At 45.9% G+C, this 18,442-nt stretch overlaps 1 protein-coding gene across 2 annotated transcripts in view; it reads right to left on the reverse strand.

Annotated features, from left to right (window-relative positions):
* Positions 1-18,442, reverse strand: part of PTPRN2 (protein tyrosine phosphatase receptor type N2) — an 812,882-nt gene that overhangs the window by 483,561 nt on the left and 310,879 nt on the right. For both annotated transcript variants that reach the window (XM_088018277.1, XM_028092397.2), the window contains one exon: positions 5,421-5,781. In XM_088018277.1, the coding sequence (XP_087874403.1) occupies positions 5,421-5,781 (361 nt within the window). The remainder of the gene's footprint in view (positions 1-5,420; positions 5,782-18,442) is intronic.

Here is an 18,442-nt window from a genome sequence, read left to right on the forward strand (position 1 = left end):
CAACAGAGCAGTGATATGAAGGACACTGCATCTTCCAGCAAGGAGGCAGGTCCAGAGATACTGACACAGAGGGAATCCGAACTAACCAGAGTTCAAAGGGCAAGCTCCAATATCTTTCAACACTGGGATCCCATAAATACAGACGTATGGGTGCACGTAGGGATCATTGGTTTTGGGTGGGAAATTTGAAGAACACATAGACAGTGTGGCAGTTTACTTCTGAGTGTGGAGCAGTCATAGAAGGACTGGCTGCGGGAAAGGAAACTTCAGATTTCCCCTTGTACACGCTGTACTAGTTGGATTTTCTAAAATAAGCACATTATAATTTTATAATGCAAAAGGTAATTTAGAAATTTAAATATATCATAGCAGCAACATTCACAATAGCCAAAAGGTAGAAGCAGGCCAAGTGTCCATCAACAGATGGACAAAGTATGGTGCTATCCATACAACAGAATTTCACTCAGCCTTAAAGAGGAAGGGAATTCTCACGCCTGCTACAACATGGAAGAACCCGGAGGACATTATACTAAGTGAGATAAAACTGTCACAAAAGAACAAATACCGTGTGATTCCACCTCTGTGAGGTCCCTAGAGTCACCCAACCCATAGAAACAGAAAGTAGAGGGTAGATGCCCGGGACTGGGGTAGGGAGATGGGGACAGAGTCTCATCTGGGATGATGAAAATGTTCTGGAGACAGATGCTGGTGACAGTTGTACAACAATGTGAATATCCTTAACGCCGCTGAACCGTACACTTAATATTGGGAAGATGATCAATTTTAGGTCATGTGTATTTTACCACAATTTCTAAAAAGTTAAATGTAAAAAGTGGACATGAAACTTTTTATTGTTTAAGAATAACCAGAGTTCCCAGGAGGCTTAATCTCTGGTTGGAGGGAGAACTAGGCCTGGGGAATACATTAAAGGGACAAGAAGAGCTACACCATGAGACGGCCTGCTCGGACGAGTCCTCAAACACACACAGAGGCCAAGAGGGGACGTGCACACCAAGCGCTGACAGCACTCACCTCTGGAGATAAGACTGAAGTGACTTTTGTCTTCTTTCTACACACCTATTATTCAAGCTTTGCATAGTAACCATTGGTTATTTTATTTTATTTTATTTTTAAAGATTTTATTTATTTATTTGAGAGAGAGAGCACGAGAGGGAAGAGGGTCCGAGGGAGAAGCAGACTCCCCGCTGAGCAAGGAGCCTGATGCGGGACTCGATCCCAGGACTCCAGGATCATGACCTGAGCCGAAGGCAGTCGCTCAACCAACTGAGCCACCCAGGCGCCCCCATTGGTTGTTTTATAACTGGTAAAAAGCACAACAAATAATCTTCCACAAACCGATTCCCACAGCACACTGACCATTACAGAAATTACAGAATGACATTCTCTGGAGGAATCCCATGTGGGCAGCACCGGGCACTGCCCCTTTAACCAGAGAGCCCGGATGCAGCGAAGCTTGAATTCCACACTAAAGCACTGCGGTGTGCTGTCTGTCCTTCCCGTGATCCTGGTTCACACACTGCCTTAAAGCTTTCTAAAAGAAGTAAATAATGGGTGTAAATAATGAATAAATGAAGAAGCAGCTCTCTTTTCTATGATAAGTTCCCACCAAATGCATATTTGCCATACCCATTAAGTCGCTTTCTTCGCCACTTCTCTGGGGGTGGGTATGGCTGGGTCTTCCTGTGGTTGTACGTGAAACCTGAACTCAGTGTCACATGTCGGACTTGACCGAGCTGCAGAAGGGCAGTCCCTTCACTGAGTCACAGGGCAGCTCCAGGGCCTCCGCACTACCCCAGGGTCCCCCTACCAGGTAGCAGCACGCTGGGGGTCTGGGATTTCCTGCTGTCCAGGCCGTACCACCCTAAGACCTCACGGCACACCAGCCCTCTGGGCCTCCCTTTGACTTGCTTCCAGGATGAAATCGGGCTTATGCAGAGGACTGCGCATGGAGACTGTGCTCACGGTGCACTGAATCTACCTGCACTTGCCACAGGGGCCGCAGGTGGCTTGGCCGAATGCCACGGGCAGCTCTCCAGGCAGTGGTATGAAATGGCCCACCTGGGTGTCTGCTATTATTGAACACCAATTAAATCCCAGTAGTGCACTGAGTCGAAGAGTTATTTTCAGGAAGCCCCTGGACTGCAAATTCAGAGGAAAGTTGGCCTTTTCTCATTCTTTTTCATTAGAATGTAAGAAATCTTTACCCCTCCTCTACTGGCTGACACCCCTGCCCCCAAGGGATCTTTGCTACTCTGCTCCCTCTGGAGGCTAGGCACACACTTTTGCACACAAGAAAGAGAGAAAGCTAAACTTTGCAGCTGACAGGTTATTTAAAGCTTTAGAGTCCAGGAGTAATTAGCCAGAGTAACAAAGTAAACTCCCTTCAAATCTGAAATTTCTACAGTTGCCTCTTAGGAGCCCCACCTCTGTCTTCAGGGCCCTGACTTTAGGGTGATCTAATTTAGTCTTCAGTGACCTGACGTCGAGGTGACCCAACTCAGTCTTCAGTGCCACCATTTAGCCTCTGCTGCTTCCTCGCCAGCAAAATAAAACTGAAAATAATACTGTGTTTTAAGGGTGATATGAAAATCAAATGAGGCCATTTATGTGGACAAATCCACTGGTTCATTCACTCAGCAAACACACTGCCAGGCACGCACTGGGTACTGGGATGCAGACAGTGACGAGGTGGTGTGCCATCTTCCTAAGCTGACGGTCTACGAGGGGAGAGAAGCATTTACCAAACAATTGCACAAACACGCACTGCACACTGTGAGATGTGTTCTGGGGAAGGCACAGGATGCCATGAGCCTCTCCTTTGGGGTGGGGTACGAGCTCATCTTGATGAGAGATGGAGCATTTCAAACAGCCAAGCCAAAGTCTGCCAGGGAGGTTGAGTGGCCCTTGGCTGCTGATGCTGAAACAACACACAGCAAGACTGTGTCCTCTGCACAGAAGGGCACGTTTTCACCACCTCTGAAGCCTTCTTGAGGAGCAGTGAACACCACAGTCAAATCTCTGGGCTAGCTCCTATCGCTCCAGGTTTATAGAAAGTACGAAGCAAAGGAACAAGGTACATGCTATATTTGGGATGCAATCAGCAAAATCCAGAACGTGAAAACCACTACAAGACAAGTGAACTCGTTTTCTAAAAGTGCTGTGAGGAAAGGAAGAAGAAGTGGGAGAACACTTCTGCACGTTTAAACAGATAAACCAGCCACTTCAGTGGCTCTTCTCTAGAACCTGCTTCAAATAAAAAAAAAAAAAATTGTAAAGAAAATTTGTGACCACTAAGAAACGTGAACTCTGATTAGATAACGATATTAAGACATTACTATTAACTTTCATACGTGGTGAAACTATTGTGGTTAGGGTTATACAAGTGTTCTCCTCTTTTCCAGAGATACGGTGTTGAGATACAGACAGATGGAACCCTCTGAGGACGGGGAGGTGGCAGGTGCAGAGAAGCAGTAGGAAAGACCGGGACCTGCCACTGGCCGAAGCCCCATGATGCAATGCACAAGGTTCATCTTACAGTACTCTAATTATTTTGTGATTGACATTTTACATGTTTCTTTTTAAAGCATAAAGTGCAGCTGGGAAAACAGTATATATGAAGAGACACCAACATTGCAAGTCAGCATAGAAAAAAATGCCCACCACGTTATGCAGTTAATAAGGGTCATTGGATAGTGAAGAGCATTTTCAGAGAGGATGTTCCCAAAGAGCTGCACCTCGGGGGACGTCAAGAAGAATGGGAAGGTCCCAAGTAACGGGGAGGCAGGAAGTTCCTTCTAAGCAGTAACAGACCCCTGAAGTGTGCCGCATTCTGTGCACATACCTGGCTCTCTAATGGATTTAAATCCCTTTGGTAGGGGCTTCCTATTTCCAACAACTAGGAGAGAAGTAGTTGATAAATGGGATTTAAGCTGTGGGAGAGGAGAAAGGAGACAGAGAGGGGTGGTTACAGAGAGAAGTAGACAGCCCCCACAGCATAACCTGGAACACAAAAGCAGAGAAGCACAGGGGGTGGTCAGCACCATGGAGAGGGCCTGCAGTCGGACCAGAGGCCACCGCTTGGCCACTGGCTGGGTGGGGGCGACCTTCCGCGGTGTGTTTACAGCAGAGGTGTCGGGTGACGCTGAGCGACAACAGGAAAGCCAAATCAGCAGACGAAGGCCTCTGACGGAGGCTGGTAATTATGGGAGTGTGGAAGGCAGCAGGGCCAGGAAACGGGATTTCTCATAGCAGTGTACGGTTTAAAGCAGCCCCCAAAGGAGGGAGAGGGGCTACTGGAGGCTACAGCCTCCTCCTCAGAGTTCCAGTCGTACAATGGTGTATCTATGGGCAAACAACCCGTAGGCAAGTGCACAGCCTGCCTTCGTATACAGCTTCCTTTCCCAAGACAAGAACGAGAAGAAAGCATTAGTAATGGCCACACATGCCTCGCTCTAATTATAACTTCGCCTTCCTTCCATTTAGAAGGTGCCATAATGGATTTGTGGATCGAGAGAGAGAGAGAGAGAGAGAGAACAAGAGACCTACTTAGCTGAAAAGCAGCAATATGGAGAAAAGAAGACTGTCAGAGCAAATCCAATTAAGGCGTCACTTACAGAAAATAGACGGCTGATGTTAATGTGATTCTTGGTCCGTTTTTTTAGAAACCCTGCTATCTGCTCAATTTTATTATTTGTATGTCTTCAAAGAAGAAGTCATATTTTATCAGAGTCTCACTTGATATTTTATGGTCTTAGAAGACAAACACACTAGAGTCCTCTGCACCTTACAGAGTCGGAGCCAGTCAATACACCTCCTTGGGGCGGCCACAGCAGGGGCGTGACCCGCGGGAGAGCCCTAGAGGATCAGGTGGAAAGCCAATCACTTCGAAGGCTGCACGTGGCCTCACTGCATTGTGAGTGGCATTAGCTTCACACTGGGTTCTTTTGGGGACAGGCAAATAACCATAACTACAGGAGGTGGCCCCGAGTTTGACCATAAGGAGTGCTGAGGGGTGACATACGCCAAATCCAAAAGCCTGCATGTTCCATTTTCCAAAACGTTCTGTGGCCAACATGGTTTGGGGGCCAGAACTGGTCACGTTCCCCAACCTGTTTGAGTGCCTTCATCCGTGAAGCAATGGATGGACACTGCAGGGCAGGGCCCACACACCCTTTGCTTCTGCCATCCCCAGAAGGGCCCTTTTCTGCTGGGCCTGACTACGACCGCCTTCCTTCCTACAGCAGCAGGGGGACGGGATGGTGCTGAAGGCCCTTCCTCACACCACAAGGGCTGTGGCCGTGACCCAGGGGGGCAGTGCAGAGTGCAAAGGGCTGGCCCTGGGCAGGTACCGGAAAGACAGAAACAACAAAAACACGGGGGACTGGAGGAGGCTGACTCACCATCACCAAAGGCCGGGGGGTCCTCGGGGTCTCCTGGTGATGAAGGCCATTTCTGGAGGGCTGCTGGGGCCGAGAGGACCCTTGCTGTTCTCCAGGGCATACGCAGCGGATTTCGAGGCCCTGGGTCGCCCTCCCCGTGGGGCGCTGGGGGCTTCCGAGCCACAGAGGTGCCCAGCGAAGTGACCAGGCTCTGTCTGTCAGCACCGCCGTCCACCTTGGGGCTCAGCTCATCAGGCCGAAGCCAGCTGCGCATCCGTAAAGGGCGGCCCCCGGGGTGATCGGCCCGGGGCCCGGGAGCGTAGGTCAGAGCGGATGTCTGCGCCATGAAGGTCAGCATGCTGTCAGCACGGGGGTCCTCACCCTGTAGGGGCCAAGGATCAAACACAGCAGGTGAGCCTCCACGTCAGCCACTCAAAAGGGCATTTGAGGCACTACATAGCCCTGACATCTCTGAAATGCACACCCGAATTTTCCCGCCACTGACAGACCAAACTCTATGGTCCATATTCATTTTGCATTGGTTTTCTAATAGCAGCTTTATGGAGGTATAATTCCCATACCACAAAATACACCCGACTCATGTTTTCAGTATATCCAGAACAGTGTGAACATCACCACCATCTTTAATCCCAGCATGTCTCGATCACCCCAAGAGAAACCTCATACTCATCCCCACACCCCCAGCCCTAGGCACCTGCCAGTCTACCTTCTGTCTCTATGGAGACAGGTTCTATCAGTGGAATCATACACCACGTGGCCTTCCGTGCCTGGCTTCTTGCACCCTGTGCTCGAGGTGCATCCTGGCCGCAGCACCCAGCAGCCCTGCATTTTTTCCTACCGCTGAAACGTCTCATTTTAAAGAGATCACACATTCTGTTTGTCAGTTGGTGGACATCGGGGGCCATTATACGGCTATGAACATTCATCTACAAGTTTCTTGGGGACGTATGTTTCCAGTCCTCTTGGGTTTACGCCTGGAAGTGCAATTGCCGGGTAGTATGGTAACTGTGCATGTGACTTGCTGGGAGCTGCCAGGATGTGCTCCAACACGGATGTGCCTTGTGTGGTCCCACCAGCCAGCTGTGAGGACTCCAGTCTCTCTCCCTCCTTTAGCCAGCTGTTTCCTTACATCCAGCTACTGGGTGTGAAGTGGCAGCTCACTGAGGCTTTGACTTGCATTTCCCTGCTGGTCAATGATGCTGAGCGTCTTTCATGGGCTTCTCGTCTTCCGTGGAGAAATGTCTCTCCAGTTCCGTCACCTGCACTGGTGTTTACTGTTGCTGCAAAAGCAGCTCTCCATCTGAGACTGACTCTCTCCCTCAGTACAGGCACCTACTGCTCTGTCTTACGGTCTTCGTTTCACTCCAACTCCTTTCTTTACCAACTACTCTAATCACTTTTCTCTCCTATTCCTTCGACACCAATATTCCACAACAGCAAAGCTACCCTTCTATGTAACACCACATCCACAACCCAGCCAGCATGGCCTCTCATTGAGCCTCCACCTGTGTGTCCTCCTCACTCACTCAGTCAGTCGTCTCAGGGGGGTACATTCTCATCAGACGGTTTTGCCAGTAGACAAATCAAGGCCCAGGTGTCCTCACTCTGCAACAGCCATAAAAATGCTAGAAAGTTCAATGTTCTACTTTTGACTGTGGGACAAACACAGAAATTTCCAACGTGGAGATTCTCAGAAAAGTTACAGCTGTCCTAGAGACTTATTCAGAGCTCCCTTCATGATGTGGAATGGGTCCATGAGCCACAAAGTTTTTCAATCTTGCCCATATTCATATTTTCTAAATGCACCTTGCTTGGTGCAGGAGATCAATGTTGAGTCAAAGGGGAGTAGACATTGGGATCTAGTTAAGATGTGCAGCCATCACTGAATTTAAGACAAGTGGTTCAGACTCCCAAGTCTGGCCATTTTCAAAAATATGTGGGTTCAGCCTTCCAGGATAGATTCTGGTGTAGCAAGTTAGAAATCAGAAAACTAGGGTTGATATTGGTTTTAGTTATTGTTCTCACATATGAACTTGGGCAAATCCTTTGGCCTTTTGAGACTGAATTTTCTGTCAAAGAAGGAGACTGGACATTATCTCTCAGATTGTCTTTATTTTTCTAAAATGATGTCATTTTAGCTGTCATCCAAATTGTTTAATGTTGTCCAAGTACTGGCTGAAATCAACTGCTTTTCCTTTAGAAAAAAGTAAGATTCCTTAGAGAAAGGGAGAGAAAAATAAAATGCTACCACACAGATAGGCCCCTCCAGCAGTTTCCCACAAATTGGGTGTAAGTGTCAATCTTAAGCTCAGCCTGAACTTCTGTCCGAAAGGCTGTGTCTGAACACCTGGTCAGGTCACAGTGCTGGGGGCTGCAGATCTCATCCAAATGCCTCATTAATGTGCCCACAAGCGTCTCTCCTCTCTCTGCTACGAATGCAGCCTATCCTAGAGCTTCTACTCAAAGGGCCTTTAATTATAGCTGAACTGGAATGCTCCGGGTAAAGGACAAACCAGGCTGAACACAGTGCACAACAAATCACTGCTGAACGTAATCCGTGCACTAGACTGCGATAAACAATCTATTTTGGGTCTGTTCATCCTGTGAACCAAATTAAGGTGAAGAGGGAAAAATAATATTTCCGTAGGTACACTGTAGGAATAATAGAAAAGCATGGGTTTTTACAAGTCATACCAGGTCCTCTGTAAATGACAGCCAGCATGATGGTGTCCTCGGGGGAGCTCACTGGGGCCCAGCCAATAGCTCGGAGCCCTGGGAGTTGGGAGATCAGCAATACGAGTATTCTCGTGACGGCTTCCTGTTTGTGGCGTCAAGTCTTGGAGGATAGAGCTGGTAGATGGGGCTGGATTCTGGGGCCTGGGTTGGAGTCCCGCCTCTGATCTCACAAGCCCGGTGAGTTATTTAACCTCTAAGTCATCTGTAAAATGGGGATAATAAGCACAGTGCCTGGTGTTGCTGGTTACTGCTCCTGCCATTCTTACTACTATTATTTACTTCACCTTCTTAGACCTTCCTTTTCTTTAAAACAGTAGGAAGTCCACAGATGAACTGAGCAGAAGCCACTCCCCCATTCTGAAGGTTTTAAGCCTGAATTCAACAAACCTATGATGTCAGGTTCCCAAAAATAATGCTGAATAATTTTTCGGACTTTAGTTGCCCAAATCTGGAATTAGCAACCTGAAAGTACACAAATTTGCCAATTCCCAGCACATGGTGTGGCCACTTCTGGTACATTAACTCTTCGTACCATACATTAGAGAAATCTAGGTGGGACATCCTTGATATGATACACTTTGCATGAAGCCTCTGAGAACTGCTGCCAAAGCTTGCTGAACTTTACCCTGAAATCATCTTCCTCCAGGCATATTCCTTAACCCAAGGTGTTGCCACATGAGAAGGAGTGGAATCCACTTACCCACACCTTCCATGGTATTGAATAAAACCAAGGGGAAGACGGCTCTTTTGGGAAACTGGCCTGATCCTGTCAGTGCAGCTCTGTGGCATCTGCACGACTTTGAGCTTCCCTCTTACTACCTTCAAAATTAGGAAAATACTTCCTTTTTTCTTAAAGCAAGTATGAGGATTAGTGAGGGTAAAAAATTAGGTTACAGTGCTCAGCACAGGGCTCAGAGGAGGTGTTGAGACATGGTGGGCAGTAGCATCCTCCTCACCAGCACCAAGCATCATCACCTCTGTGCTCGCCACCATCAGCAGCAGCATCCCCATCCAGATGGCTACCAGGGGCATGATCGCCACCGTCACCTCCCCCAGCAGCATCACAAGCACTAGCGGTATGCCAAGCTCTGGACTACGTTCTGTGGGGAGAGAAGGTCTCAAACACGGACCTGAGACAAACTGCAGGCGGAAATGGGAGTTAGGTCACGGACCTAAGCAACTCTTAGTGAAAGCGTATTTTTTAAAGAGGTTCAGTGACCCTGGTGTGGAAGGAAGAGGAGAATTGGAGCAGTCGCCTGGAGCCAGCCGACACACTTCCTAGAGCCACAGCCTGTCTGCCCAACCATGAACTAGGCATGGAAGCTCTCCTTCCTGCCAGGTTCACCAGGACCAAGGGCCCAGAGCGAAAAGTCAGGCTTCCTTCCTCGCATGGAAATCCGCCCACTCCAGTCCCAGACCGCACAATTATGGATTCAGACCGCCAGGAAGCCTGGAGGCCTTCGGAGTCCCACATGCGAGCCAACACTGAGTGGATGAGACGTGTCTATACACTGGCCACTGATGCTTATCAGGTGCTCCCTTACGCCAAGGACCCAGAACAAATTAGAAGACTCACACTGGGCCCTGTTTGACCACAGAACGTTGTCTCCGTTTGTCCCACAGCCCGAAGGCAGCACTGACAAGCACGTTGATCAAGATGTGCTTGCGGCTGGTGACAAAGTACACAGCAGTGGGGCTGTCCACAGGCTTCCTAATGAGGTGCCCCCACGATGCCACTGGATGTGGCAAGATTTGAGATCCCCATAAGGGGGTCTCAGGAACCCTCCGCCTCCAATTCATTAATGTAGAGAAGCGATTACTTTGCAGTGCCCTTCTGTGCTCGGGCCGTGGACGACGATTCTGGTGCACTTTTAACCCTCTCCCTCCGTCTCTCTCTCTCTCTCTCTCTCTCTCTGTCCCTCCCTACCCCGTCTCTCCCTCTTCCTCCTTCCCTCCTCCTCGGCCCCTCTCCCCGCTCTCCCTCCCTTTCTTCCCTCCTTCTGCCTCCCTCTCTCTGGCTCTCCCTTCTTCCCTCTCTCCCTCTTTACGCTCCCCCTCCCCCTCCCCAACACAGAGAGAGAAGGCTATCCTGCCAAGGTGCTCAAGCTCTAAGCAACCAGCCTGCCCCCAGTGCAGGGAGTAAACTGGAGGTGTCCTTCTTACGCATTGCAGCCAGGACAAAAGAAATGTTGGCCTTTAGGGGAGCTTCACACTGGTCTTTCTCTGCAGCTGAGCCATAGAGCTTTCAGTTAGAAAAACCAGTCCCCAAACACCTTTTACAGAGTTCACAAAATCTATGTGGTTAAAGGGATGTTAAGTTCTAAACTTGGGATCAAAGAATTTTGCAGAAAGTTAACAGTAATCCGAGCTGTGGATTTTAGATTACGGATTTCCACAATGATCCTGCGTTACGCTCACTTGGAATGGTTCTAGAGACAGCTGATGGCTTGAAGCCAGCACCCTGCTCCTCCCCACCCACATTACGTCTTCCTCCTGTCATTCCTGCTTCATCTGCTGTCCTGGTTTGCATCTTGTCCTTTCCAGCAGCGGCACCTATAGCCTCAGACTCAGCAAGTAACAGGTTGAAAGGAATGCACTGAAGCAGAGAGTTGCCATCCATTTTTCTACCCACCTGGGATAAGCATGAAGCATGGAGTTAGAGCCCATTGACTATGTAACCATCACAAAATGGGCCCTGTTTTCTGAGTGCCGGTGCCAGGCTGTTCTTTGGTTTTCTATGTTTTAATTCTTTTTGACCCTCTCAACAACCCCACGGTGTAGACACAACTACAGCATTTTACGGATAGGAAGCCGACATTCCGGCAGGTGAGGACCAGGGCTGGGGCGCAGCCTCGCACATCTGGCTTCAGGCTGTACTGCAGAAAGAAGCAGGCTCACCCTGCAGTCTGTCTGGAGGAAAGGGACAGAGTTTGGAGGAGGAAACTTGGTGACCTTGTTTTTGGCTTAAAAAATAAATGTGAAAACGTTGGACAAGAATTCAGAGTTCTGACTTCAGCTCTACCACCAGTTAAGTGTTGGAAAGTGGATACTTCACTGTACCTTCTCAGCGTCAGTGTCCCTCTCTGTAAACCACTGAAGGTCTCGGGGGACTTTTCACCCTCATAAAGCATGATTCTACAGAAAGGACAATCCAGCCTGATGTAACAAGGCTGTGGTTTTCTTTCTGCCTGTCCAGTCAGCTCCGAGGAGTCCAGATGGCAGAAGTGGACAACTTCTCCAAGGATGCCCGAGTAGCTTCTTACACATGGTTACATGACATGGTTACATGAGAAGTTAGATTAAAAAATAAAGACAAAAAAAGAATGTCTTCTGCCCACACAGATTCAACACATGATGTGATGAGCCCTGGGTGGCATACTGAACTGATGAATCTTTGAACATTATATTAAAAACCAATTATGTACGATACCTTGGCTAACTGAATTCAAAGAAAAAGAAAAACAAGAAATAAGGACTTCTCACAAAGCCTCTTTGTGGCCTCCCGTGTACGTTTATACAACCTTCTCTCCTCCCAGCCAGTCAGCGGTGGGAGGGCAGGGCCCGCTGCCTTGCTCTTTAACTGCAAGATCTGGCCTGGGGCCCAGCAGGATGAAGGCAGAAACACGAGCCAGGAAGGGGACAGGGCGTGTGTCTGGGAGAGATTCTGCATGTGTGATCAGACCGCGTGGGGTCACACACTGATCCCCAGCCCTCATGATGGTCACACCTCGGACGCTCCACCTGCTGGGTAAGCAGATGAACACGTAAATGACAGGTAGGCTGGTGTGCCCACAGAGCTCAGTTCTGAGCCGACTAGACCCTCAGGCTTTCTGTAAGTGGGGTGGCCTGGTAGGACTTTATGGAGCAGGGCATGGGGGATGGTACTCAGAGAAACTATGATTAATCCCCTCTACGTATTAGGCACAAACGCTGAGAACAGCTCTACCATGAGATCCCAGCTTCCACCGCAGGTCAGTAGAAATAACAGCACGAGAAGGCACCTTTTAGGTCAAATGAACACCATGGATATGGCTCAGACACAATGTTGTGGCCATGCTCCTCACAGCTCCACCTTTGCACACGCTCTTCCCAGTAGCACCGCTAAGAGGGCAGGGGGGACCCTGAGCCCCCAGACTGGACTTCCTAAGATGGCACCTCTTCAGAAACAGAGGACGCCTGGCTGGTCTCCAGTCTGGGGCTATGAGGAGACGGCTGCCGTGAACAGCCTCGTGAAGTCTCCTTGTGAACACACCTGTCCTTTCTCTGACGTGTCACAAGACAGACCAATGGTCAACTGTAAAGAAACTGCCGACACAGTGGCTGAAACACTTTATGTTTCCACTAATTACTGTACATTCTCACCAAGAGTTGGTATCATAGCTCCTTTTTGTTTTATTTTAGTCAGTCTAGTGGACAAGAAGTAGTTAGTCCTTTATGGTGTTGTGCTGTATTTCCCCAATGAATAATGATGTTGGGCACTTTTAATCCCCTTATTCGCCATTTCTATGTCTTTTTTTAATAAAGTATCTGTTCAAAACCCTCACATATTTTGTGTTGGCTTGCTCAGCTGTTTTTCTTTTTCATCTTTATTAAGGTATAATTAACACACAATAAACAGCACACATTTGTTTTGACACAACTCTACACCTATGAAAACCATCACCAGAGTTAAAGCAGTGAACACAACTCTCACCCAAAAGTGTGCTTGTCCCCTCTTTTAACACTTCCTTCCCACCGCTTCCCACTCACACACCCTCAGGCAACCAGTGATTTCCTTTCTGTCACTCACACACTACTTTGTATTTTCTCATACTTTGTGTAAATAAAACTATAACAGTATGCACTTTCTTTCTGTCGGTCAGCACAATGATTCGGAAAGTCATCCGAGCTACGGCATGCATCAATAATTCATTCATCTCTATTGCTGAGGAGTATTCACCTGTTTCTTCGTTCACTTGTTGATAGGCGTTTGAGTTTTTCCCGTTGTTGGGAATTACTATTACAGCTGCCATGAATATTCATGTACAGCCTTCACATGGACAAAGCTCTGATGGACCTTGGACAGGAGTGTGATGGCTGGATCACGGAGTGGGCGTATTCCCACCAGCAGTGGGTGAGAGTTCCATTTCTCCACCCCCGTGCCAACACGTGGTGTGGGCAGTCTTTTAAATTTCAGTCATTCTAGTAGGTGCAAGATGACAGCTCCTTGTAGTTTCATTTTATTTCCCTGATGAACAATGTTGAACATTTCACCTGAGTTTATTTGCCACCATTTATCTTCTTTGGTGAAGTGTCTTTTTAAATCTTTTGCTCAATTCTTTACTTGCCTCCTCTTTTTCATTTTAATGAGTTTTGAGAGCTCTTTATACATCATAGAGAAAAGTACTTTTTCAGGTGTATTATTTGCAAATTTTTTTCCCAGCCTATGACTTGTCTTCTCATTCTCTCATCAGGACCTTTCAAAGAAGAGAATTTTTAATTTTTATGAAGTCCAATTTATGACTTCTTCTCTTCTGGGCTGCACTTTTGGTGTCACATTTATACATCAGTTTGGGGCACCTCAACACTATTAAGCATTCTAAGACACCATCATATTGCCAGTTAGACCTTCTCTAGTTATTCTCATCAATGTTTTTTTAATTCTCAGTGTACAAAGCCTTACACATATTCTGTTACCTTTCTAATTGTTTCATAATCTCAATGATACTATAAATGACTTCTTCTAATTGTGGTTAGTATATAGAAATACAATTGATTTTTGTACATTTACTTGGCATTCTATGGCATTGCCAAGCTCACTTATTAGTTTTAGCAGCTTTTTTGTAGATTCCACTAAATTTTCTGCCAAGGTGGTCATGTAATCTGGATGCTTTTTATTTCTTTTTCTTGCTTTATTGCATTGACTAAACCCTCCAGTACAGAAGAGGCAAGAGCCATCTTCCTTGCCTAATTCCAGATTTTAAGTAGAAAGCATTCAGTCCTTCTTCATTCAGTGTGATGCTAGCTGTAGATTTCTATCATGAATTGATGATGACTTTCGTCAAATGCTTTTTCTGCATCTTTAAAACTATTATGTAGTTTTCCTTTTTCTTGTCAATGTGATGTTATACTCAGTAATTTTCAAATGTAGAGAATTTCCCTGTATCATCATGTATTATCCTTTTTTATATAACGCTGGATTTGATTTGCTAAAATTTTTCCAGAATTTTGGTTCTATATTTCTGAGGGATAATGATCTGAAGTTTTCTTTTCCTTTATCGTTCTTTGTATGATTTTAATCCTTTGATATTTATTGGCTTATTTTATGGCCCAGGACATGATCTATATTGGGAAGTAGTCTGTGTATAGTTGAAAATAATGTGTATTCAGCAGTTTTTAGATACTATTGTTCTATTAATATCAATTAGGTTTAAGTTGCTTGATGGTATTGTTCAAATCCTTATATCCTTAATGATATTTTATCTATTTGTATAAGAAGTTCTTGAGAGAGACTGTGGATTTGTATAATTCTCTTTTTGGTATTCTCATATTTTTGCTTTATGTATTTGAAGTGCTGACATTAGGTTCATAAAAAAGATTTTTATGTCACTTAATGAATTGATCAATAGATCACTAAATCTATCTCTGATCATGCTATTTGTCTTGAAGTGTACTTTGGTTAATATTAACATAGTCACAGCAGCTTTCTGATACTTAGAGTTTCCATTCTATATATTTTCCACACTTTTACTTGCAACTTACACGTGTCTTTCTAATTTCATGTGCTTTGGCTTTAGAAGAATAGAGTTATTTGTTCTCTGTTTTTATTAAAATTGAATATCTCTGCTTTTCATTTGGAGGGCTTAGTCCATTTGTATGATACAGTTATCAATATGGGTGGACTTGAGTCTACTTTCTTGATATTTGTTTCATATTCAGCCCACGAGGTCTTCACTCCTCTCTCACTTCCTCTTTTCTTTCCTTTATATGGATAAATAAAGCATTTTCAGCATTTCATTTTACCTCTGAATTGACTTTTAGTTTACCTATATTTGCTTATTTCTCAGGATGGTCGCTATGTAAGTTAAAATATATATATTTAATTTATTATAGTATACTTTCATATAGTATTACAAAACTTCACAAATCACTCTTGTGCTCCTGTTGCCATATACTTTTCTTCCATATAAGCTATAAACCACACAATATGTTTTTTAAAAGATTTTATTTATCCATTTGAGAGAGAGAGAGAACACATGAGCAGCAGGGAGGGGTAGAGGGAGAGGGGCAAGCAGACTTTCTGCCGAGCAGGGAGCCGGATGTGGGGCTTGACCCCAGGACCCCAGGATCATGACCTGAGCCAAAGGCAGATGCTTAACCCACTGAGCCACCCAGGCGCCCCAAACCCCACAATACATTTTTTATTATTTTCTTTTAAATATCCAATAGTCTTTATCAAAACTTTATATATCTTATGTATATGTATCTTTTATATTTACTTGCAAATTTACCATTTCTGGTCATTTTCATTCTATTTTTTAGATATGGGCTTCTCTATGATATCACTTTTCTTTAAGCCAAAGCACTTCTTTAAGCATTTCTGTAGTAGGGGTCTTCCGGAGACAGATTGTCCCTGTTTCACCTACAGTTCTGAACACAGAATTCTAAATTGACAGGTTTTTTCTTTTCTTTCAATACTTTAAAGATGTTCTATTGTCTTCTGGTCTCCTAATGAGAAGTAAGACTTCATTCGTATAATTATTCCCCAAGATATAATTTGTCGTTCTTCCCCTCAGGATTTTCTCTTTATCTTTGGTTTTCCTTAGTTTGATTATGATATGCCTAGATTTCATTTTCTATTTAGCCTCCTTGTGGTTCATTAAGCTTCTTGCATCTATGTTTTGCTGTCTTTTATCAATCTGGGCAAATCCCAGGCATTATTTCTTCAAATATGTCTTCTACCCCACCCCTTTCTCTCTTTCCCCTCTGGGATGTCAATTACACATATGTTAGAGTAGTTAATATTGCCCCATGTGTCTTGGATGTTTTGTTTCATTTTTTGTACTTCTTTTATGTTCTTTATGCTTCATTTTTGATCATTCCTATTGACCTGACTTGAAATTCAAGGATTCTTTCCTCTATTGTGTCTGGTCCGTTACTAAACCCATCAAATGACTTCTTTATTTCTGATCTGATTGCTTTCAATTCTAGCATTCCCATTTGGTGTTCTTTTATTGTTTCCATCTCTCTGCTGCAGCTTTCCATTTGTTCATTTATGTTTTTTCACCTTTCCCACCCAATCCTTTAATATATTTCATTATTAAAACATCCTTTCTAATCATTACAACACCCGAGTCACATCTGGGTATTCTTTATTCTTCTGTTGCCTCTTTCCTCTCTTGACCATGAGCCCCATCTTCTTGTCCCTTCCTATGTCTCCCAGTTCTTGACTGCAAGCTGAGTTTTGTCTGAAGAATAACAGAGAATGAAGGAAGTAATCTTTGTCCCTGGGAAATGGCAAGTCCCTCTCTTGTCAGTCTGCTATCGTGGGGCTGAATTCACGTGAGCTGTACCTGAAATGGGCGTTGGTTTTGCTGCAGAGTCGGATTCAGTAACTCCTGGCTATAGTTATGTCAAGGGTGGGGTCAGGCCTTTTCTTCGGCAGCACTGGGATCTAAGCCCTAGTGCAACTCTGGCTTTATGCTCTGCAGACGGCTGCCACTCTTCTGAGCATGAGAGCTGTCTCTGATTTATAGCCAATTCCATTTTGTGGGCCCCACCTCTCTGCTCCCCATAAGGTAGCTCTTCTTCCAGCACTCTGCTTTGCCCCAAGCCTCCAGAGGGCTGCTGAGGGGTGCTCAGAAGGGTCTGGTGCTCCCAGTCTCCCCCAGCAGTGCACTGTCTTCTCATACACTCAGTGCTCCATGCAGCTCCTGCTGGGGCTCCTGCCCCCCATGCCAGTCCCCATGCATGGTCAATGGCTCCTTAAAGCTGGGGCCGTGCTCTTTCATCCCTCCTACAGCTGGTTCCCCTCCTGCTGTTGCAGCCTGTATGAAAAGAGTGGGCCTCTTCTCCCCTAGAATGACCTCATTACTTTCTGGAATTCAATCCATTTGGGTTTCTTTGTATCATCAGCAATCCAAAGGGTTTTCTAAAAGCTAGGATTGGTAGCTCACCTGGCCTGTTCATGCTGTTTAGGTGGGACTGGGGTAGTCTCCTGACATTCTGCACGTTGAGGCCACCTGGTGACTTCTGGATGCTCCTCCAGGACCCAACCCGAGAAGCCCTCGCTGACTCCCCCACTGTCTGGTTCACGGGCCTCCTTTATTTTGAGCATTCCCTGCAGTGCAGTGCTGTTCCATCCTTAACTGCGTCTGTGTGTCTTCCTTACCTGGGAGGGCTTGTGAGGTCCCAACAGAAGGACTCGGGTTTACCTTTCTAACCGTGGCACCTAGTGCAGCCTGTTGAACATGAAAAATGCTGAGACAACGTTTCCAAAATAAATCAGTTAATTCACAGCATTTCCAAGTGATGAATTTCGGTTTTAATCTCCTCAACAGCATAGTGTAAGTTGAGAATTTCCTGTGTTCTCTACAGCGACAAGGACACTTAACCAACGCTGCCGTGGTCAGGAGAAACAGGAGCTGCCTGCACCCCTGACAGACAACACACGGGGAGCGATGACACTGACTGAGAGGAGCTCAACCATGCATCAGAGCCGCAAGGCTGTTTGACTCCCTCTGGCTTCTGTCAGGAAGTAATTCGCAGTCGAGCGAACTAAAGGTAATAAATCCACAATGTTTCTCTGACCTATGCTAGAGTAGGCTTTTCAAGGTACATAAAAAAAGATTATTTATAAAATAACTCATTGGAAATTGGTTGCACCTTGAAAGGTCATGGGTGTATAAAGCTTAAATTTCCAACTTAGATTTTCATCCCTTGAGAGGGTGGAGAGCAGAAGACCCTGCTCAAAGCCAGGGCTGGCTGTACATTTGTGGCAATGAAGTCTGCACAGTAGCTTCAGTAACATCTGATCACGGTCTTCCTTTGCTTTATCCAGGCTTTGTTCATCAGAGAGAGGACACTGGACAGAGAAAATAACAAGTTCTAGGTTTTAATGCATTTTTTAATAGTGAGAAGCATCTATCTCAACACAGAAGAAAAAAGCCTAAGCCAAAAATGCCACCAAGTGCTCATTTTCTTTTCTTCTCTAAGTGCTCATTTCCTGCATAATCCTTGTGACTGTGGTGGTAAAATGGCCATGTGGTAGCATGACCGCAGAATCCATGATTCAGATCGGGACATCT

The sequence above is a fragment of the Eumetopias jubatus genome, unplaced genomic scaffold, assembly GCF_037043125.1.
Source record: "Eumetopias jubatus isolate StellerSeaLion01/CBP00866 unplaced genomic scaffold, mEumJub1_p1.0 scaffold_14, whole genome shotgun sequence".
Taxonomy (NCBI): Eukaryota; Metazoa; Chordata; class Mammalia; order Carnivora; family Otariidae; genus Eumetopias; species Eumetopias jubatus.